General features: G+C 40.7%; 2 protein-coding genes across 9 annotated transcripts in view; one reads left to right on the plus strand and one right to left on the minus strand.

Annotated features, from left to right (window-relative positions):
• Nucleotides 1-1,346: 1,346 nt before the first annotated feature.
• Nucleotides 1,347-20,543, minus strand: FASTKD1 (FAST kinase domains 1). Of its 7 annotated transcripts, none has more exons than XM_064514900.1 (17): nucleotides 20,464-20,539; nucleotides 20,034-20,117; nucleotides 18,618-18,709; nucleotides 17,347-17,842; nucleotides 16,695-16,763; nucleotides 15,576-15,701; nucleotides 14,090-14,488; nucleotides 13,176-13,286; nucleotides 11,794-11,925; nucleotides 10,305-10,791; nucleotides 8,563-8,677; nucleotides 7,728-7,856; nucleotides 6,833-6,964; nucleotides 5,571-5,684; nucleotides 5,143-5,284; nucleotides 4,545-4,659; nucleotides 1,347-3,507 (listed from the first exon to the last, which is right to left on the minus strand). In XM_064514900.1, exons 4-17 carry the CDS (start codon nucleotides 17,679-17,681, stop codon nucleotides 3,418-3,420), a joined length of 2,496 nt encoding a protein of 831 aa, XP_064370970.1. In that variant the 5' UTR covers nucleotides 17,682-17,842; nucleotides 18,618-18,709; nucleotides 20,034-20,117; nucleotides 20,464-20,539; the 3' UTR covers nucleotides 1,347-3,417. The 7 variants fall into 7 exon arrangements, with proteins under 7 accessions (XP_064370970.1, XP_064370967.1, XP_064370968.1 ...); XM_064514897.1 differs by having other exon boundaries at nucleotides 18,618-18,712; XM_064514898.1 differs by having other exon boundaries at nucleotides 18,618-18,712; nucleotides 20,009-20,117.
• A 2,192-nt stretch (nucleotides 20,544-22,735) lies between these two features.
• The window catches only part of PPIG (peptidylprolyl isomerase G), a 32,966-nt gene continuing 31,737 nt past the window's right edge, over nucleotides 22,736-23,964 (plus strand). The window contains exon 1 of one of the 2 annotated variants that reach the window (XM_064514916.1): nucleotides 22,736-23,009. The gene's annotated coding sequence lies outside the window, so the exon portion shown is untranslated. The remainder of the gene's footprint in view (nucleotides 23,010-23,964) is intronic. The other variant, XM_064514918.1, reaches the window with a different exon arrangement.

Raw genomic sequence — 23,964 nt, forward strand, 5'->3', positions numbered from 1 at the left:
GTATACTAGCTAAATTGTCACTCTCTCCAAGTCTTAAGATATTTATGAACTAATCAACAAGAATTGAATTATTGCTGAAGTTTAAAATCCTGAAGAATTCTAATCAACATTGTTTAGAATAAACAAAGATTTCAGAGAGAACTTTTTTCTCACTCTGGGGAATTAGCGATGAAATTAAGAGTTCCTTACACCCAGACAATTCCAAATATTGGTGGTTACTCTCCAAACAATTTAAGATGCTCAAGAATTAATCAACTGTTAACTACCTACTAACTGTATTTAACTTAACTTTATTCTAACTGGCTGTTTGTACAGCCCAATTTCCCCCTTCAGCAATGTATGTAAATCCGCATTCTTTAGCCATATCTTAAAAATGTTTTCAGTAGAGCCTTCTAAAAATAGCTAATCTGACACTGAAGTGCATATTGAAAACAAAGGTGTATTATATAGCCTAAGAAACACCAGCCTCAGCTAAAGCTGCCCTCATGGCTCAGCCATGAGTGCGAGAGAGAAATTTACAAGGTTAACAGCTCTGGAGATTCACTTGCTCTGTTTTGGCTTCTAGTAACAAGGATTTTCCTTTTTTATGCTTTTGTACTTATTTCTAAAGCAAATATTTAACAGAAGTCTTTCTCAGAGATCTGAGGCCACTTATACAGCATTAATGAAAAGCCTTTGAATAAATGATCATCAGCAAATACCCATGGCAGAGAGGACTTTTCCACCCAATATAAGAACTGATGCATTTTGATGTTAAAGCTTTTAACTAGTAACAATTAAACATTGTTTTTAAAACTATAAAAATATCACTTGATGGTGTCATTTTTAGTGATCTGCAGCTTGTTGTCACTATCATAATGCCAGGATACAGATTTCTTAGTATAGCCTTTGCCCAAAATGTAACAGAGCATTCAATTTTCGTAAAGTACAGCACACCCACCATTTTTATAGAGTACTTCTTTAAAGAATTTCTCCATGGAATAAAGAGGAGGACATCACAAGTCTAAGGCAATATAATTACAACTGACACATAAGGAAAACTGGAAGAGAAACCACTGCTGGCTGAATAGCAATTCCAGCTATTGAATGACCACCTGCTTTGCCTTCCCAGGAGAAAGAGGTAAGCCTAAGCCAAAGGCACAGCCATTATAGCTCATTTCAGTATGTTACTGTATGTGGGTACTTGCTCTCTGGGGCTTCTTTACTGTTTTCCCCCTTAATATATACACCACCAACTTCTCATCTGCTCTTAGCATCTTTTCATTGTTTCCAGTTAAATTACTCATGCAGATCACTAGCGATCTGCACTAAGGCCGATTTAATTTAGAAAGAAAATGACTGCAAAGTAACAAAAGCAGCACATTTTATTGAAACACTTTTATTTCACATTTTGCTTTCTCAAGATAGATGCACTTTCTGAATCCACTCATAGCACGTTTTAATCCTTCCAGTTGTGATTATTCATAACTTTATCCATACATAACTTAAACATATCTGGCTTGGCACACAGTGTTTGCCTGACACCTTAAGAGCAGCTCAATCACACAATCATCCATCACTGATCACTTCAGCTACAACCGCTGCTACCTTCTTTATGCTCCACAGTTGCTACCTGAAGCCCGTCTGTATAGAAGCAGGATCATGCAGAGACAACTCTGACTTCTAGCCCAAGTTCTGAGATCCTCATCTATGTGCATGATTGTCTTCTCCATTTTACCCCAAATATAATGAGCTTTCTATGTGCTGTGCCTTCAAAGTCATCTCCTCAAAGCACTCTTCCTCTTCTACAACAGACAACCTCTTGGAGTATATGTTAATTTGACCAAAAGCACCATCACCGTAAGAAGATAACCATCTGCTACAGCTTTTTGATAGTCATCCAACAAATGTGAGGACTGCCTTAGCAGGAAATACCCTGCAACCTCTGTTAGTTCTGTCAGTTTTTTCTGGCTTCTCAGCAGTGAATTGATTCAGATTCAGTGAATAAAAATATTTTCTATTACTGGCTGGTTAAAAAAAAAATCAAAACAAGCGACAACTAGGTGCGTGATGGTCAATTCAGAGATGCAGTCACTTACCTCTGCAAAGTTTCAAGGCATGTGGCATTTCAAGGAATGCCTACTGCTTCTATTCAAATGGCAAGAAACCATATAGCCATTGTGCATGTGAAAGAGACAGGCACAGCAAGCAGTCATCATGAGGTAATAGAAACTGTAGCCACAACATGACAGCTTCTGAAAATGGGCCAGTTTACCATAGTATACTCTATAATGAACATTCTCCTGGCTGTTCCACTTCTTCCTTCTGTGTCTCTTTATCTTAAGCATCCTGATACAAGCCCTGGCTCAGCATCATCACAGCAAGCCCTGCAACTGGGAGATGGTTTTGAGACACGAGAAATAAAACTGGTATTTTTCACCACCAGTAACCAAGGTAGTATTTATCATTCTCAGAAGACTTGTCTTGATTCTTGGTTTCAATTTTCAGCCTAATTTTGTTCTTTAGTACACTGTCCCGCTTATAGAAGAGGCACATCAGATCTTTTATTTCTATTAGCAACAGGCTAGTCCAATGCATACTGCTGTACAAGCAAGTTTCATGAAGTATCAGTCCCTAGTAAGCATATATGTCTGACATCAGGATTATTTCTTCCTTGTCTTGTATAAATCCTTCAATTAGATAAATCTTTCCCTAGTTGTGTTATTTTCAAGTTGCATTTAACTGGAGTACAGGGTGTTTCAAGAGCCAGGGTGGCTGACAGACCTCTGGGACTAATTCACCTTTTGCGTATGCAGAAGTGTTCCAGAAAGCTCCAGCTGTTACTTCTTTTGCATATGCCACATACAGGGTAGGAAAAGCAAGCAGCTGGAGGCTCCTCACCACCACCCCCCCCTATAATCACCCACACTCTCTCTGTTGTGGAAGATGGCAACAGAAGGGCTGCAGTAACAGTCCTATTCTTAGTGAACCTGCATTTCAGTTTCTTGGTTTCACAGTACAGAGATACTATGCTTTGTCTCTATTGCTCATGTTGCCACTTGCTGAAGGACAGATAATTTCCAGTGTATCTGCTGCCTTCTCTCCAACAGCTACAGTATTTCCAACTTTTGTTTGGATAGGTGTATATCTGGCCAAGTCTCCATGCTATTTATTTAGGAGATTATGTCATTTTATGGGAGCATTGTCACAGACCCATGTACTTAAACTACAGCTTCCAGATAATCCGAGATTTTAAGCATCCTTATCACATTTTTATGGCCCATTGTGACCTGCCTTTTTCAATCCCTAACAAATTTAGGATTGTATCTCTTGATACCCTATGGCAAGCCTTGGTCCAGCTGACTCACAGATAAAGAGATTTTGGAAAGTATGTATTTCAGGGTTACAAGAAGTTTAACTGGTTACATGTCTTCAGCATTACTGTGTTTCATATAGGTGCTTTTTCAGATATTCCAGCTGTGCTTCTTTTGTTGACAGAACCATAGAATTCCATTCAAAGTGAGGAATCTGCAAGAAAAGTCATACAAACTTAGTGTTACTATTGTCTGATAAAAGGCACGTAACACCTTACAGCTGAGAATGGGCTCTCTGATACCTATCGTTGACCACTTTTAAGATATTTTATCATCTGTGTCCCTTCTAAAAGCTAAACTTATTCTAATACTGAAAAGATTAGTTTCTCCATCCAATTGTTTTTTTTTCATTTAAGTATGGTCAGTTTGCTTCTAAAAAGCTGTAATAGTTGCAGAGACGCAAACCCATGCAACACAAGCTGTGACAACCCCATTACACCCTCTCCCACCAGAGGTACTTTGAAACCCAAATCAAGAGAAAAATCCCAGGTCACTATAGCTTGTCATGTTCATTAGGGTATCAAAGTGGAAATAGTCTACCAGTAGCATAACATTTACTGTCAGGGAATAAGAGGAAGCATGTTTATCCTGTTGAAAAAGCAAACTTAGGCCTACAGAAGAATTCTAGTTAAAACTACAGCAGGTGACACAGTAACTACATATATAGGAGAATCTGCATTAATGTGCCTCCATTACCTGGGTGTATCTACACTGGAAGGTACTGGCCACTAAGTGTCTTCCCTGTCACAGTACTATTGCTTTAGCAGACAGACAGCATCCATATCCATCTTGCAGCTACCATAAATGGCTCTGTATCACTCAATGTAAATGTGTATGTACAATTTTTTCTAGTGTAGAAACCTTTTGGTGAACTGAACTGAAATTCCTGCTTCACTCTTTCTCCTTTACTCAGGCTATGTGGAGATTGCTAGTATGCTACAATAAGGTAAGTCTAAGATATTTTGACTTCAGTTTTGCCGTTGCTGCTTTTAGTGAAGGTACAAGTTCTATGAAGTGCTTACAGCACCTTGAAAACAGCTTGAAATTCCCCTCCACCAATACAAAAATTGCTCTTGCCCAGTAGGTGCTTTTAACTACTAGAAGGAAACTATCTTTAAGAAGCTGTTGCAAGAAAAGCGTATCAATTTATACTGTCCACATAAGTCCCTAAGGACATTGGTGACTCCTCACCTGAACTACCCGGTACCCCAACATTTCCAGGTGTCGTTTTTTCATGGCAGATTCTCCTTTCATTTGACGTGAATCCTTGCTAAAAGCTTTTGGACCAAGAAATTCCAAGGCAATTCTGCAAACAACAAAATTGTGTTTTACTTTCAGGTTTTCCTGAATATTAAAAAACAGTATTTCTATCTCAGTATTGATAGTTGCAGTAAGACTAGATATACCTCACAATTAACAGAAAAAGAAAAATTAAACAACTGAAACTAGACAAAGTATTTTCCCCTCACAATTACCTACAGATGCTTGAACTTCACGTGGTTTAGAAAAGCACTTCCTTCTTATATCTGTGTTTGGTTCAAACAGCAAAACCAGCCTAACTGGCATTTTCAAGGCATACATTTGAAAAGGTGGGAGGAAAATGGTATTTCCATCACATGAAACAGATTTCAAGAAGGCCTGTCTGCACTGGGGAGGCTCAGTAAACCTCATAAAGGGTTTGGAAAAAAGAAACAGAAAAATAAATGGCCTACAGGTTGCAACAATGACTTAGGACATAAGCATCAACGACCTGGTCTAAACTCGAAAGAGCTAACATATATGTACTAACTTCTGAGCGCCTAGTGGTAGAGCCCTTCTCTCAGTGTCCTTGATGTCATGTCTCAAGTGTATTCCCTCCAAATCATCCAGAAGTATATTCTGAGCCGTGTAGGAAAGAGGCCTTTTATTTTTATCCAGAATGCATTCAAAATCTGTGAGAAAACACAACAATCCAGTAGGCTGATAAAAAAGGAAGATGAATGTGGTCTGTACAGTGTTTCATTTTAGAAAAAAAAAAGTAATAATGATAATTAGAGATACCCAACATTGGTTTTTTATTGTTTAGAACTTTAAAATACTGTATGTTATAAAAACTGCCAAAATTTCTTATTTGTGATACCTTGTGGCCTTAGAATCTGCATTCTCAGGGGCATTCTAACTTTCATGGTAATGGTACCAGAAGACTCTGTAACAATCCTTAGAGGGTTAACTGCTCACCTATTTCATAGTAGTATGGTGTGAGAACAGATACTCTTGTGTAATGGCTTCCTCCTAAGATCTCTGCCAGCATTCTGTGAACATGCTGTCGCAGTGAACTTATTCTTCTACTGCCTACAAAGAGAAAATAAAGAGTTCATATATCAACACTTCCACAGCTGAAGTTTTGAAATAGAAATTTGTGACGTTTTTGACAGCCAGCCTTTTCCACAGGTACCTGGTGTTGTTCGATCACAAACTGAGAGACCACGCAATCATCTTTGAGATGGAAAGTGGCAGATGCCCACTAAGCACAAATTGCAAGGTATTTAAGGTGTTAGGAAAGGACAGAAGAAGGAAGGAGAGCAAATTTGCCCAGCTACACTCATGTAAATCCCGACTTTCCATCCCAGGATTTTTTCCCCACTCACATACCACAAACAACACTATGTTCAGGTTTCACCTGTTGGATTTTGTTTGCTTTTAATCATGCTTAGATTGTTAAATGTGTATTTAATTATTGCGCCTTTATTACAGGCATACCCCACCATCTGCCACTTCTTTATCTATTGCAGACTGTTTCATACATTGGTCTGCAAACCATCTTCAGTCTCATAGATAAAGTGGCTGACTTTGATGGATAGCAAAGCAGCTCTCCCCCAGAAGGCTTAATGGAGGAGATGCTGGGCTTGCAGCAGCTTGATTTTCTGAACAGATCACTGTTCTGAAAGATCTCAGCTGCTTCACCCATGAGGCTGAACACTTGACCACTAGCCTATTTCTTTGTCCCTCAATCTTTGATGAATCTTGATTCTTCTGAGGAAGATGACAAGCTCAAAAGGACGCAGCAAGAATGCTCACATTGAAAGATTTAAGTCAAGCGTTCAGTCTTATAAATGAAGCAGGGATCAGCGATCTATTCTGAAAACACAGCACTTCATCCAGTTGACAATCCTGATGATCCTGTTCTTGCCTCTCCATTCTCCATGCCATACATACTGTCCCCTTGTATTTAAATTGTGAGCATTTCTTATGTAGAAATATTCCCCCCCCCATTACATTAATCCTCATGGGAAAAATTGCTTTACTGTCTGTCACTTTACTAGACAGCTGCACTTCTCAGGAACACATCCTCTATGGATAGCAGGGTATGTCTTTCTGAGCTGCTATTATGTGCTAGTGTTAGTATTACATTTTTAGCACCAGGGAAGTGCCTAGCAGACTGCTGTAACTAGACTACTACTAGTAATGAGGGCAGATTTTTCCTCTCCTGAATTACTTACCTTTAAATAAGACATGCTGGCAGTAGCGTTCATGAAACCAAGGGATGTGAAACTCTGGGCATTCCAGACAGACTGCTCTGTTCAATTTCATGAGGCACGAGCGGACCTTCTGCTTTGAGGTATCAGACAGGACTGAGTTAAACAAAATAAGGTGTGAGCTGAAATATGGAAAAACCAATACACTGGACAAAATTGCTACCTCTGAATTCTTTACTAGACACATAGCCACCTCTACACAATGATATTTATAAACTTCATGCTGCAGAATCTTAAAAGGAATCTCAAAACCCCCTAGGGAAAAGAGAAAAATGCCAGTTTTGCTCAGTGTTAAGAACAACAGAAAGATAGAAGAAAGCAGCAATTTAAACTGTCTTCTATCATTTATCTGGCAACAGTACATTGATAGCAAACAACATGCAGATGGAGAGGAAGGGAACCAAAATTTGAAATGAAAACTCGGTCTCCTACTTACAGAGAAAGGAGACTGGTGGGACTCATTTGTTGCAGACAACAACCCCTCATTGTTTCTTGAACTTCGGACTGTGACTTTTTCTGGTAATATTACTACAGTCAGGTAATTTTATTTCCAATAACAACTGAAGAGTTTTAAAATACTGATTGCAGTAAACTGACAATAAAATTAATTTTGAATGGGCTTCTCTCATCTGGAAACATCATCTGTAGCATATGTCAGTATTTTTAAAACAAAGCATAAGTTTTTGTCCACTGCTTCCCTTTTAGCACTCAAATAATGACTAGATTTTACAGAGGGGTCTTTCTGTGAGACTGAATTATTTAAAGAGTAATTCTACTTCTCAAGTCACATATATGTCCACAACTCCATTTTTATGCTAAATACTACATAATCAAATTCATCAGAGAGCTAGATACCTACCTTCAAGCTGAGCATCCAATTTGCTTAGAAAAGATACATTAAATATCATCTTTATCAGAACTGGAGGAAAATAGCCAGCCACTGCCAAAACATGACCAAGCAGCACCAAGTGGTGAGTTTCGAAACAACCTTTAAAAACCAAACACAAGTGCCTATTAGCAAATGATGTGAACTTGAAAGGACTTGCAATGCTCCCCCCACTCCCTGCAACTCATCCAAGTTTCTTTCTTAATGTACTAAAGGAGCATAAAGAACTTTGGCTTATAGTGTAAAACCACAGCCAGATGGAGGAGTACCTTTGCACAACTGCACCAAGGTGTAAAGTAACCCTTCCCAGTTCTTGCAGGAGGAAATGAGTTAGTCTTAAAAAAGGACAACCCCACAATATTTCAGTAGCCAGTAAATTTTCACGCAGTTCTCTGAGGCTGTATCATCAGCCAAAACAATTTTCAGTCTCTGTACACTTTACCTCGACATTTCTTTGAGATCGACCATAAAATGTATGCTGTTCCCAAATGATGATTCCCTGGGAAACACCGCAACAATTATTTCCAATGACACCAGAGCCAATTAATCAGAATTTTCACTTTTTTTAATATTACATCTCAAGATACCTTGCTAGTCCCTTATCAACAGCAGTTTTAGAGGATGAAATGAAGTTTGAAAAACCAACAGAAACATATACTGAATCTTGCAGAACACTAGTGGTAACATACAAATGCACTTTTTTTGCTTAAAAAGATGCCATTCTACTCCCATGTTTGTCAGTACGAATAGTATCTTTCAATGATACTCATTTATTTGGTGTCATCATATCACTGGCTAATGCACTTACTCAAGTTAGAAATAAGACGTTGGATGCAGTTCTCAAAGAACTCTTCATTGGCTGGAGGGTCATAGTTCAGAACAGAGAAAAGGTAGAGAATAAAATATATTTCAAAAGGATGGATCTGGAAAAAGAAAAATTCTAAATTAAGGCAATGCAAAATAGTCTAATATTACTTCACAACAGAACGGGTTTTATAATTCATTCAAAACTGGGAGACTTAACACTAGATGAGCTATTTTTAAACTTTTTTTTTTCTTTTATTTCTCAGCTTTTCCTGAACAAAAATATAAAAAAATTAAATGCACAAATTATTAGAACTGCAGACATTGCTAAAAACTAAAATCTGTTTGATGTAGAAGATCCAAGTGTTACTGTATACTTAGATTTTAACAAGGCTTAGATTTTAACAAGCTCTTAACAAGGTTTCCCATCAAAGGCTCTCAAGGAAACTAAATTGTCATAGGCTAAAACAGAAGGTCTTCTATACAAATATCAGATTAAAAGGGAGGAAAAAGGTATAAAGAAAGTACAGTAATTTTGACCACAGAGACAGACTACTGGGGAGATCTCCACAAGAAAGGGTGCTGTAAAAGTATACACCATGTGATGCGACTTTGTTGTTAAAAAAAAAAATATTTAAGATGGTCAAATATAAAGCTGAACGCCAAGGATTATGGTTGACCTAACACTGAGTGACTGAATAATAAAATAAGAAAGGAAAATTAAAGAGAAGAAAGTAAGTGCAAAATAACATATATGGAAGAAAAACAGCCTTGAGTTTACATAGACAGTGATGAACTCCAAATTAGTTACACTGAAGAAAACTCTTAAAAACGCTGTGAATTGTTCTCTGAAATACATTAATTTAATGCTCAGAAGAAATCTCTAGCACTTAGTGAGTGTTTTTATTAATTAAGAGAGCAACAGAGAATAGAAAAAGAAATATCATACCATGCTCTGTCTTCACCTTAAACACAAAGCTACAGAGAAGGCAAAAATGGCTCTTCATATAAACTGACACCCAGTGAAATTTTCAGACCGCAGATTAAGGAACAGAAGGAAACACTTTTACACAAACCATTATTACCTTGTAAAAATTCACTGCCACTGCATTCTGTTTTGTAAAGGCTTAAAAAAAATCAACTAAAGAAAAAAAGACAGAGGACAGATGCATTAGCAGCTATGCTATTAAACAGGTTACCCAAAGGCAACCTTTAGTTCAGAAAATCTCAGCATTAGTGGGAAGCTGTTCCAAGAGAAGGATCTCAATACCTGTACTTTATTTGTCCTTGCTACCAACCTGTTCTTACTTTTGTCAAAGCCAGGATTCTGAACTAACATGACTTTTGCTCCAATATAGGAGGGCCAGTATAAGCTGTGTCCATCATGGAAAAGTAGGAGACAGCTACAGTGACTTAGACATTATTCTATCTCTAAAACTGTAGCCAAGACTGAATCTGTATTTTAAACAATAGCTTCATTCTATTAATATAAAACTGCTATATGTAAAACTATTACAAGTGAGCTGTAAAGGTGACTTATGCATACTATCTACAAAGATAATGTTCCACATTTCAGCAAAATCCTCACTCTCACTTAAAATGGCAGGTTCAAGACAATAAAACCATCTTGTTAAAAGCACTAAAGTCAGTGAACTTCTGGGGTTTGAATCCTATTTCATTCGCTACTAACCTGTCCTTTGGGGGCAGAATAACTTATACAGTAGATTGAAGGAAAAACTGTAATACCTTGTCTATATTTTGAACAGTCACGGAGGATATTCTGTCAAGTAACGAAGCACAGCGGTGGTTTGTTTTTATAAGAAAAAAAGAAAACGGTAACACATTTGCCCATGTTATTTGGTCTGTCAAGCGCTGACATGTAGCCATAGTTTCCTCACAGAGGACTTCTTCAAACCATTCTCCATTCACATATGTAAGTTCTTCCAGCAGAAGATCTAAGTTGTTGGCTTTCTGAAGCCTCTGAAATCCACAGTCATTCAGTTTCTGTAAAAGCTTAGCACATAGCTCTGAAGTGTTTTGCCAGTGCAACTGGTCATAATGATTCCATTTGACAAGAGCTGTAGCAATGCAATTCAAATGGGGGAGCCTGCACTGAGGCAGAACTGCAGTTGCTTTGTTTATAATGATTTCCTCCACTTGAGAGGAAGGAAGCATGGCCAGAACACGAATTATTGCAGCAATATCACCAGGGATGACACTAGATTTTAAAAAACTGCAAGAGACAGAAATAAAAACAGAACATCAGTATTGACAAAGTGCAAATGTTTAGAAAAAGCAAATAAATGATGTGCATGAAAATTGTATTTGAAAAGTTAAAGCTGCACATCATCCCAAGCATGTAAGATGTAGAAAATTAATAACATAGCCGACATCTGTGTGAACTTCTACTGCCAGCTTTTTCATTCTGAGATTAATTTTTTCCTTCTAATTAATTCAAAATTGAAAAGGTAAGAAGACAGGCAGCATCTTAGTCAGTTGGTGATGCTTCAAGTGCTATTGATGAAACACAAAAGTCCTTAACAAGGGCAGATAATGAACCTTTGGGTTTCTAGGACCCAGATAATTTCAGTGATTGGCAAAAGAACTTTTTCTCTGCTGGAGACCTGGATGCTGCCTGAGGAACACAAAGGCATCCCCAACAAAAATGATGTTCAGTCAGTGGACTGCACTCCTACAGAGGGTGGAGCAGTGGAAGCAGTCGTGGCAGATCTATTCTCCCATGACTCCTGAGATGGCTTCCTCTGTAAATGGCAACTGTACAACCCTGAGGCCTAACTAGAAAGTTCTCCAGTCACAAGGAGAGTACTTCTGCTTTGTACTTTCAGTTGTTCTGACTACAGCATCCTTACTGCACATTTATCATTACTTGTTCCTTCAAACATCAAAGTCATTAATACCTATCCTCCCTATAAAGTAACGATCAAAATTAACTGTTGAAGGTCATTATATTGCAATGGGAAATGAATCCATTTGAAATGATATCACATTTATTAGCTGATACTACCAGGTCTACAGCCAAGACCACAACCATGTCATATCCTCTGATTTATGTTTAATAGAATCAAACTGTTTTAACAGTTTGTTACTTCTTCTTATTTTATGAAAACAAAACAATACAATTTAACATCTCAGCTTGTTATTTAAAATATTAAGCAGACAACCATTTAATACTTACACAAAACAGGCACTTACTTTACCAAAAATACACACTTACCCAAATAGCAACTTTTTTAGTTTGTCAAACAGCTCCAGATTGTGGCAACGCAGCAAAACCAAGTACTGTGTTAACTTTACCAACTGTAATACATGATAGTTATCCAAATGTTTGTGCAGAATAGAAGCCATTCTGAATACAAACAGAAAAAGATGATATTATTATACTAATGTGGAAGACATTACAAAGTGCAATACCTCACAGGAAGAAGATATGTCCCGCAGTGCATGGTACCTAAGTGGAGGGCTGCACACACCTGGGCCCCTCTCCATCCCAGTCATTTTGATGGTATTCTGCTTAGATGCAGCAGCCTCTCTCTGCTTAGTGAATTGCGGGATTAAAGCCTTCATCTCAGCAAAACAGCTACTCCACTTTAATAACTTCTGAGGCAAATTCTGAGGCAATTTTACAATTAGTTAAATTTACAGTTACTTAAATTAGTTAAATCATCAGAATGAGTGAAGCAAGACCTTGAATGCAATAAACTAGAACAGCAACACCAGCTTCAGCACAACTGCACTCACTTACAAGGTAATAGTAGTGTTGCTACAGCTATGTTGGTCTAAAGCTGCAAAACAGGCCTAGATTTATAGGAAGAGGTAATATTTTCTCTTAGACCTTCTTCAGCCAGTGAGGTTCAAAGAAAAAAAGCATGAATTCACCTGATCTTCCCATTAACACCATACTGCTGCTTTTTTTTTCCCGAGGATCTGTTTGGTTCATACAACTACATTCAATCTGGAGTAGTTGCTCACAAACTGCATTTAACTCTGCTGCATCTGTGTCAAATCTGATGACAATTTTCCAGGCCCAAAACCTCAACTGCTTTTCCCTTCATTGTATCAAAGATATTACCTCTCTCTATAAACCATGCTCAGTTAACAACTGCAGGAAATCAGGCTCGAATTCTTACTTAAAGGTGCAATACCTAATAGTTTAAAATAGGGCATGATAACTTCTGAAGAAACAATTCACAAGAGTAACAGGATTTGCTAGATAGGACACATTCTTTGCAACTTACTACATTCTCTTTTGTCTCATCAGTTAACAACAACAAATTCAGTAAAACGTTAGAGGCTGTGTTTACTCAAATAGGATCACATATTTGTAAGTAAGTTAAGAAAGAACTATATTATACTATCCTGGTGAGATAGAATTGCCTTTCTGTGACAATTCCTGAATTGCCCCAAATACTTTTGGTCAGATGTGATATTCTAAAGTCTGTAATAGCTAATTATACACAGGATGTATGCATTTGTCTATGAAAGACAGAACTACCTACCCCTCCACCACCAATTTATTGGATATTATCCAGTTTTCCATAATAAATGGAAGTAGTTTACCTAGCGAATACAGTTTTCTACTAGTATCAAAAAAATTACTTTTTGAGTAGATGAGAATTTCTACATTTCATTTTCTGCATCGTCTTTAGTGTTACCAGTACTTGATGACTGCTAAATCCTTCTGCCATGCTCACTGCAGTAACCAGCAACCTAAAGAGGAAAAGAAAAGATACATTTTCCAAAGAAAAACTGTTGAAAGTCTGCGGCAAACATTATAGCAATCTTCTTTGTCTAGAAAAGGAATAAAAGTACCAACAGAACTACTTCAGGAAATTTGGGAAAATGGATTCCCCCAAACTAGAGACCTTTGTTCTGTGTACCCTTCTTCTGAACAATTTGTGTGGCACAGGTAAGAAGATGAAAATACGCAAGATCAGTACATGCTGCTCTGATGCTAGAAATGGGTGAGTCAAACACTTCTGCAAGTAGACAAAAAACAGAAGCTACTCTAAGACACCAAACAACTCACCATCAATGAATAGGCTATATATAACAGAATCAAACATGAGTTGTACTGGTTCTGGGAAAAATAAGGCTAATGACTTCTTCTGCCTCACATTTACTTTTACTAAAAAAAAAAAAAAACCACTAGGAAAAGCTTATGGAACTAGGCCATTTAAGGCAAAACCAATACAGGCTTGCGTAACTGATTGTGCCAGTATATTCAGAGCTCTAATGGGAAGCTAATGCTTGTGAAGAAAAGTCAGAAAATATGACTAACCATAACTACTATAGTAAATTCAGCCTAAAACTGCAGACTGCCCTCCAAAACAGCTTTGAAAGGCCCATGAGTAGTACCATCCCAGAAGAGGATTTTCTGTGTTGTACAGGGGAAAACATGCAGAGCCAGAGCTGCCACTCAGTACTATGCTCTAGTCGCTAACTGAATGCTGAAGGGTTCGCTGCAAAAACAGGTATAAATCATAAATAAATAAAAATGTTACAAAATTTACCTTTCTCTTACCTTGGGTCCTGCCATAGGCCCAAGAGTAAAAAATAATTTTGTAAAAGTTTCAGGATCATTATACTCATCTATAGATTCAGACAGCAGCTGTTTAGCAACCAAGCGGAATTCAGCATTGTCAAAACCAAGCTGCTCATACAGTCCAAAAATAAGACTAATATTGTGTATATCAAGATGGCAGGCACTTTTAAGGAAAATCTTATTGCATTTTTCTAGCAATGGATGATATGCCAGTTTAACATTTTGAAGAAACAGTGCTATTCTTTTGGCATAGTTGAAGCAGACTTCATCCTCTGCCCCCAAGAGCTGTTCGGCCTTCTCTAGTAACCGATCTCGAAAACTCTGTGAGATAACTTCGGATATGCTGATCATCAAAACTGACAAGATCCTAAAAAAAACCCAAAACATTTCACACTTACACATTGAACATTTTAAGTATTAGGTTTTAGATTTCTTAAATAAATGAGCCAAAGCAGGAACATTAGTCAGGGTGTTGCTAATGTCTGTCTCAAGAGGAATTTTAAGTCCAATGTAGAAAATACAGCTGAGCAAAAAGCATTTGTCCTACTGAAGCCAAAATTCTGCTTTCAGTGAATTTCTAAAGCAATCGGGTTTTTTCTACTATTACTTACAAAGTTTTATGTGATGAAAGTATTTGCCTGAGCCAAGTCCCTGATTCGAATTTGTGAAAAGATCTTTCACGTTCAGTGGAAACTAAAACTAAAGAAAACTCAGACAATTCTCAAGAGGCAGAATAAAGAGAAGAACCACCAGCATTCTTGAAGAAAACCTCCCTTCCTAAGGGGCCAATGAGGAAAAACTGATGACCAGTTCTGCAAAGAAATGCAGTCCCATTTAATGACTATTTCATAAGCAGGTTCCTCAGATACACAAAAAAGACTGTTGGGACTGATGGTACTGTTTAAAGTAGAAAAGGACAGCAGCCTCTGCTACAATGGCCCAGGGAGAATAGAGGCAAGGAAAAAAAAAACGCTTGGACTTTTTGCACTGGGGCCTAGTTTTAAGTAAATTAAAAATGCTTTGAAGATAAATAAAAATAACATTGCTTTGAGATTGCTTATCGCTATTCACAGTGGTTAACTAAATCCGTGTTAGGGCAGGGAAACTACCAACATCATGAAAGAAAGACATCTGGTGAGTCAGTAGCATCTAAATTCTCAGAAAAGCCCATGTAAAATTTAGGATCAGGACAAAGTAGTATCTGATGTTTTTCCCACTGTAAGTAGAACGTTATTTTTAAGTAAGTTCTCAGATTGGTTATACAGAAGTTCTTCCCAAAATAATTGGGAAAACGCATTCACCTGAGCGAACTCATCCATGAAAACCAATGCCCTTATATAAATCGCCTCTCTCCCACAAACCCCAAACTGAAGGAAAGCAACCTTCAGTTGAGAAAAGGCAAAGTGTTTAGTGAGCACAGCCCAGTAATTACGACATATTACTTCTCCACTTACCTTATATCCTGTATAGAATCCAGTTTCCTGTCCACAATATGAGCTATTTTGCCAATTAGGGGACTAAAACGCACGTGCTGCTTGTATAAACACAGTGCAAATTTAGACAGGGCTGGCAGACTAAGTCTGTTAAGACATCAAATAAAGAAAGACAGAATGTTTACTTTTTAATTTTAGTGAATACCTAAAGGAAAAATCTAATACAACAATTATATAACAGATAAGATTATATTCAAATTACAAAACATGGAAACAAAGTATCAAAGCACTTCCTATTTGGTCACATGTAGCGATACTTCAGATTTCACCAAAATAAACTGTAATCTACAAAGCCATACACCTAGGAATTTTATATCAAAGCATATTGTGTGTACAGAGCTTTGCAAAAAACAGAAGTTCTTTGTTTTAGCCAGATCACTGTAAGGAAATCTATAATGATTATCTTACTGAGCAGTACATTGCAAAATAGCTAAAATGAATGTGAGCAATTTATTATCTGAATGTAATTTTGTGTTCAGACTAGACTGAATTTACTTACTTGTCAACATGCCTCAGCTGTTAAGCTGGGACAGGCAATTCTGTGATGCTGATGACAAAACTGACACTAGCTCCTGACGTCAATCAGAGATTAAAGAATTAAAATTTCAATATCAAAAGCAAAAAAAGTACACAATGGGAAAATGCTGAGGTTTTAATATAAAAGCTCTTTACTAAAATTAAGATGAGCCAGGAGTTCTAATTACCATTTAAGAGTAGGACACCAAGCACTACGTACTAAGATAAAATTGTAAATGTTAGAACTTCCAACTTACTTCAAACACATACATCGATACAGACAACATATTTCAGAATCTTAAAAGTATCACTCCTCCATTGTTGCACTATCCAAACATCTTTTTGAACATCTGTGCCCCAATCACCATCAATACTCAAAGCATTCATCTTAAGAAAAAAAAAATCACTTCTAAAACCCTTTAAAAATACAACTGACATTTAAAATACTTACAAAATGCTTAAAATCTCTGGTAAATACTCTTTGAGAACTCTTGTGCAGCCTCACATAAAGCAACTATGCTTGCAATTTACAGCTTTCAAAAAGGACAGCAGTGCAGTACTTGCCTTTCTAATCTTTTCCATGCTTCTGTAACAAGCACTTCTGCTAGAGAATCATGATCTTCAACATTCAGCCTTCAGAACAGCCAAAGACAAAACAGTTTAAAAGTTTGCTTTGAAAGTTATAAAGAAACTATGTAAGAGATAAATGTCCTTTTATTATTTATCATACTGTTTTACATTTCTATCACTGCCTCCATCCAAACACATGTACTTAGAAACAGATTATAATAATTTGTGCATTAATAATCTAACCCTCACTGAGACTGCAAAACATTAATCATTTTGTATCTGGAAAACTGAGGCACAGGAAGCTAGGCAAGTTGTCTAGTGACCTGTCTGCGCCACAATCAGAGGACTGAAGCTCAGAGAGGACAAGCTGCTTATGGTCTGAATTTTGACCACAAAGTCATTCTCTTATTCTTTTCAGAAACAAAACGTAATGTTGTAAGAGGACTGCTAGTTAGCAGATGATAGAAGGGTGTAACGTTTTCAGTGAAAAGTTCTCTAATCTTAGAAATGCATCAGCAATACAGAAGTTAGCAGAAAACATATCAAATATTGAGCTGAATAAAAGGTTTTAAACGGTATATTTTTGAAGTATTTTGTTGGACCGAGTTTTGATACATGACGTGGGATTCAACATAATACCGCTTACCTCAGAATACTGTATAGGGTGTCCACCACAACCTCATTTTCCATATGTTCTACGCTGTTTTCTGCCAAAACGTGAAGAGTAAGAAACTGGGAGTGATTCCTTATGTAGTTGCTAGTCCTTAATGGAAGTGGCCTCTTCTTTTGTAATTGCCACAGCATGTTCAGCGCACTTCCCACGTGTTTTTCAGAAAGCCTGGCCTTGTTCCTTCCAATGAGACTGAACACTTCATCTTCATGGGTGCAGCTATTTATCTGGCTCAGAAGCAGGTCATTGCTGAGAGTTCGAACTTGGCAATGTCTTAGTGTAAACAAGGAAACTTGCCTCAAACAAAGCATTTTGTTATGTCTACCAGCTGTCTTTAAGGTGTCCACAAAGATTCTTCTTTCACTTTTCACAGTAAACTATGTTGTTAAAGTTGGGCATTTGAAAAACAGAAGCTTATTTTTCTTTCATCCTGTACAGTTACTGTATTAAGAAGAATTCAGTTCTAATGTACCTGTAATGAGATTGAATTAAGGCAGTTAAATACAGTCATAACTATTAGCTAAAAATCAATGATGTCTCTACTTTTTAATCCCCTGAGTTAGTGTAAGCTTGAAAAGAACTTACAACCTAAATTCTTCCTAGAGATGCTCCTAACAATGAAAACCTAAATGCTCAGATGCACTGAGAAAACTCAGTCTGTTCAGTAAGCTTTAAAATTTAGAAACTTTCCTTTAAAAGGAGTATGTGTTGTCAGGCTAATACTGAGAAGACAAAGCTGAAGCAGGCAGTTCGTGACTAAGTCGAGCGAGACTCCCTCTGTTTCCCAAGCTGGGCCCTGGCAACTGCCAGGAAATACAACTGCTGGCTGTAAAAGATGTTCTGTGAACACATGAATATTTTGGTACATGGCTTCTGGTCAGGAAGGGTGGTCATCTCTGTAATAGTGGTTGTTGATCAGTCACAACACATCAGCTGAAAATTCCCACTGTGAAAAAGAAGAGCAATCTCATTCCCCAAACTGTAGTGGAAGTCTTATCTATTGAAATTTGGTAAGCACTGATTTGTTTTCTTAATATATCCCCCAGTTTGCATACAGTGGTGACAACTATGTAGTCTACCACCTACAGAATGGGTTCCAAGCTGCAGCAAACAAAACCACTAGTGGTAAATGTCATGGTACACCAAAAAGAAAACCAACCAAATTCCCTCATCACAGAGATTATGAAAAAAGTTAGAACTCTTGCTTTAGAGGATATAATCAGCAAAAACAAAAATTATCAATATACCTTATTCCCATCAGCAGACTCGAATGCTCTTCAACTGAACACGATTCCATGTGCACAGCATACCAAGACCAGGCCAGCAGCGTACAGTAGGCCTGCTGAGGAGGAAAAAACCTTCTCGTTTGAGCAGTCTACATAAGGCCTTAAACTCATTCCACAAGACTGGATAAAGATGGATCGTTTTTGATGTCTGCACATGCAACTTCAAAGAATAAAAAGTTATATGGCACTGCACTACACTGCTGTCACTGATACTGAGGCAGATACAAGGCAGTTAAAATGAACTCATTTTCATTTATGATCTGTTATAATATGCAAGGTTTTCTTCCCTATGCAAAATGAAAGGACACAAAAGTAAAGATACATATTTTCTAGCTATTATATATTAAATAACTTTTAATACAGCGACTTGCTTTCTACTCCCACTTCACAGATCACTTTTATTGCTTCTATGAGTTCTGTACAACAGTTTCTTTACAGAGACTTTATTCTGATTTACCTCTAGAAGAAGTTGTGTGATATTATTTATTCCATGCAAACTTTATAAAAAGTATTGTTGCCTTTTCTCTCTTAGTATGCAACTACCTGCTTTTAGAAGTAGTTGGGACTTCTTAATAGGTGATTTTATAATGTGGACTAAAATAATCCAAAGTATAGATCAACAGTTGATGAAGCCACTGTCAACTCAAAATCTAGTAATATTCAACAGTGCCAAGTACTAAACTGACAACTGACAAATTTACAAGACCACTTGGCAATGTTGATGTTTTCACAAATTTTCCAAGTTATTTAAAAATGTTTTTTCTGTTCCCTTATGTTGTGTAAGTGCATATGAATGGGGCAAATCATATGCAGCTGTGACAGTAAAAAGCAGAAATGACCGACTGTTCCACCAACAGCTTTTAAGCAAAAAAGCAACACAGACCTGTCAGAATTTTTGAACTACATGAACTACCTTGTTTAAAGAGATAAAAGATTGCATTTTCCCTCTAATGACATGATAGTAATGTACGGTTTCAAAACCAGCACAACTTTTTAAACTTATTGCACGACCATCTCTGGAGTTGTAGCTGCAAATGAACAGACCTTTTTCTTATCCTGTTTTAGAGAACAACTAGGGAAGCATCAGACAAATACCTTTAAAAGAATTCTGATATGTTTAAACTTGCTTTTAAGATTTCACATCCTATAATACAGAACATTAAAGCAAAGGCTCTTTATTAGTGTATTTTTGCCCTGTTTAATGTTCCTCTATTTTTATACGTCCATCTGATGGTAGGAAAACTACAATATCAATTGGCGTTTACTCCCCACAGCACTGCCAAGCGAGGCTGCTAAAAGTCAGGATGCAGGTAGATACCTGGAGAGAATAGAACAACTTCACACTCACACACCTTCCTGTAAGCTGAGGCCACATACCATATCCATTCCCTTTCTCAGGCTGCAGAGCCCTCATATCCCTCATCCTCATGCCTGGGAACTGGGATCTCCATGTAAAACGGCCTGTAGGACATTTCCAAATATGTCTCTTTCTGGAAGGTATGTCCGAGGTGTTCCATAGCCCACGCAAAACAGGTACCGAGGGGACAGGGACTTCCTCCAGGCCATTTCACAGCGGATGAAGGGCGCTAAGCACTCTCGGCGCTGCCTTAGAGGCCGGCGCAAGCCAGCAAGGCCTCCGCGGCGGCGCCCACGCGCACGTGCCCCGCTGCCGGGCCCGCGCTCCCCGCCCGCCGCCCCGCGGCTCCCCACGCGGACGCCGCCATTTCGCAGCCTCCCGGCAAGGCGCGGAGCCCGCCGTGCCCGCGCCCGCCCTCCGCCCGCAGTGCCCCGGCCCGCCCGCACCTACCGGCCCGCCGGCAGCTGCCGTCGCCGTGCGGCGCGGGGCGGGGCGGCGCTCGCCGGGGCCGGGCCTCAGCCGCGGGCTCCTCCCCGGGCCCGGCGCGGGCGGCGGCAGCGCGCCGAGGGGGGGGCGGCCGGGGCGGGACGCCCGCTGCGAAAGTGAGCGTTACTGGAACGGCAAAGCCTCCTATTCCAAACAACAAAAAAACCCCAAACCTAAGGAAACAAAGGAATCTACGTTGTCCGTGCAACTGTTAGGACATCCCTGCACCCCCGGAATACAATTAGAGACCCTTGCTTCATTCACGCCACAGGTGGATACTGCTCACTTAGAAGAAGGGCATCGCTTAATCGCCGTACCCAGCGCGTCTCTGCACACTCACTGCACGCGTTCCCCAAGACAGAGCGTTCCCCACGAGCTGTCGGGGAATGTAGGAGAAAGGAAAAGTCCAGCAAGTTAGATCCTCCAAAGGAAATAAAGACAAATTATAACAACTTATGTGGTCATACTAATTAAAATAAACAAAGAAAACCACCTTTTAGCTATTCTGAAGGAATAAAAGTCATCAGTCTAGAAAAAACACCAAGGGACTTAACTTCAAGAACCATGAAGTCCAAGAGTTTGACTTCACTGTACTGGAATACATTTTATTTGTGCACTTTTTTTATGCTTTACCAAAAAATGTTAAAAATGTGTAAGCTCTGGAACACAGATCTAATGTATGTTGTAACATGTATATACTGTCTACGTAATAGCTCCAGATCATCTTTCCGGACCTTTTCTCACCACCATTGATAATAACTAAGAACATTTAACAATACATAGTAATGGGGTCAGGCCAGTACCAACCAATATAATGCAATCACGATGTCCATCATGATGTCATCATGCTGATTTATTCCTCCAGCTTTGCAGGATGTAATCGCCAGTCGTTTTCATTCTATCTCAAATCACAACCAATATTATTACTGTGACCAACTTTTTATTGGATTGACCAGCTGTTTTCCAGCTGCTTATCAAAAGTTTAGTTTGGGCATTTTGTGTGTTTCTGATCATCTGTACACCTCACTCATATATCATACACTTATGAAAACTAGAAAATAGCTCCTATTTTACTTATTATAGAAGTGTATTGTTTTAGAAAACCTGTATGTAAAATTTGTCACTAGAACAGTTGCTGCATCCTTCTGCTGGTAAATCCAGAGTGCCTTAGTTGCAAAGTCTACAGAGGCATGTGAGTATCAGGGAAGGCCCAAAGCCTGTCAGATGATCTCAGCAGTGGCACTTACCTTTTCTAAAGAACCTCAGACCTTGTGCAAACTCACATAAGACCTCCAAGCAACATGACTTCCCATTTTTAGAGGAAAACTGTTCTACATTTGTTTGAAGGAGACTTCTGTGTAAATAGTAAATAGTCTTTCATTTACCACAAGATGATTAACTTTTTACTGTTGTCTTGTCACATACATTTGGATGAAATCTGGAATTCCATTAATAATGCCTAAAACAACCAAAAAAAGTGAATTAAAACTACCTTAAGTAAGTCAGATCTACAGGGGAAGAAAACAAGATTTATCAATGCCTGTGTGATTTATCAAACAGGATTCTGGTCACCATCGGCGTCTGGATTTCAGAACTCAGAGGCCAGTCCTCGAGACTCGTGTTTTTGCAGAGATTTGGAAGGGGAAAACTTGCTTGCCTGCTCCTCCGAAGGTTATCTGGCTGGTCAGCAGCTGGTTGCTGGACTCTCACCGTCTCCCTCAGTACTCACTGGTCTGAATTTAAAACTTTGAAAGCAGACATGTACTTCTAGGTAAGTCTGACTTAATTTTTTTAGATGTTCACGACTTCATGCCTTATCACAAACTTTAACGTCCCCATTTCTAAAATAAAGTTACCTTCGCATGGCAATACACGCTTACAGAATAAAATTATCAGCAACCTTTCTGTCTCCACTTGCTCTAAATTCCCCTTTCAGCTCCTCGCCGCCCCTGGCGAGGTGTCCCACGCCCTACTGCAGGCGCCCCTTTGCTCCCAGGCCCTGCCAGGCCGTGTCAGGCCGCCCGCCATCGTCCAGCCCTCGCTCGCTCTCCGCGCCGCGGCTCAACACAGCGGCGGTAACGGCGGCCGAGCCTTCCTCACAGGCGCCTCCGGCAGGGAAGCACCCACCTACCCAGGGGGGCGGCGGGGCGGCGGCGGCGGGCGGCTCCGGCAGGCCGGGCCGCGGCAGGGGGCGGAGCGGCGCTGACGAGCTGGCGGAGGCGGGCGGCCCCCTCCCCCCGCCGCTTCGGCTCCTTGCGAGCGGCCCCCGCCTCCTCCGCGCCGCCGGGCCGGGCAGGGCTGCACGGTGGCCCGCGATCCCTCCGCCCCCACGCCAGGCCCTGCCGGGCCGCGCTCCCGCTCGCCGCCGCCGCTCGCGGCCCGCCGCGCCGCACCGCCCCCAGGGTCGCCCCCTCCCGCCCTTTCCTTCCACTGACGCAGTCTGTGCCGCACAGCTCCTAACATGGCGGCGAGGCGCTGAGCAGCGCGGGGAGACGCGGGCCGCGAGCGCGGTGAGTGCGGGGCCGCGGGCCGCGGGCCGGCGGCGCCCGGGGCCGGCGCCGCCGCCATGTGGCCGAGCGCGGGCCGCGGCCCAGGCGGCGGCGTGGCCGCCGGAGGGAGGAGGGGAAGGGGGGCCCGGCGCGGCGCGGCGCTGGGAGTTGCCGCGCCGCGGGGCCCGAGCCTCGCCGCCCAGGGGGGCGGGCGGCGCGGCGTTGCCCGGCCGGCGCTGGGCAGCGGCCCGGCGGTGCCGGGGCGGGCGCGGGGCAGCGGCGGCGGCGGCCCGCGCCGCCTGCCCGGCACACGCCCCCTCGCAGGCCCGGCCTGAGAGGCTGCGGCCGCGGCCTGAGGCAGGCGGGCGCGGGCGGCGCAGCGGCGGCTGGGCCCGGGCAGCGGGGCCGCGGCCTTCGCCCGCTCGGTACAGCGGCGCGCGGCCCCGCCGCCGGCGCGGCCCGGCCCGGCCCGGCCGCTGCCGGGCGCGGGGCCCTGCGGTGCCTGCTCGGGAGTTTGAATGGAGCCTCCCTCCTCCGCCAGCGGGCGCGGCGGCCGGGCTGCTGCTCGCCACATGTTCTCCTCCCCGCCGCAGGCCCCTGGCGGGGAAGTGGCGCTCGGAGGAGCAATCATGGCTGGCGGCGGGGTCCCTGCGCCGCGGCGGAGGTTTCCCCAGGCACTTGAGGGGTTTTCTGCGAGTAACGAGTTTCAGACTCGTTTTGTTGGCAGCCGCGGCCAAACCAAAAGCGCTGCGTGTTTGCGATTGTGCTTTGGGTTGTTAGGACACTTTGAAGCAGGGAAGCTTAGGAAGAAAAGAAATACGGTTTATTGAAACAGTATGGCTAAATTTTCCGTTGGAGCGCTAAATATTGCCTTACAATTCATTCAGAATCAGAAAGGTGTCTTCCAGAAATGGTTAGAAAGAACATAAGTTTTGACAACTCAAGTCACTCGTTAATATTTGCCTAGGTTTTGACT

Source organism: Dromaius novaehollandiae, chromosome 7, assembly GCF_036370855.1.
Source record: "Dromaius novaehollandiae isolate bDroNov1 chromosome 7, bDroNov1.hap1, whole genome shotgun sequence".
Taxonomy (NCBI): Eukaryota; Metazoa; Chordata; class Aves; order Casuariiformes; family Dromaiidae; genus Dromaius; species Dromaius novaehollandiae.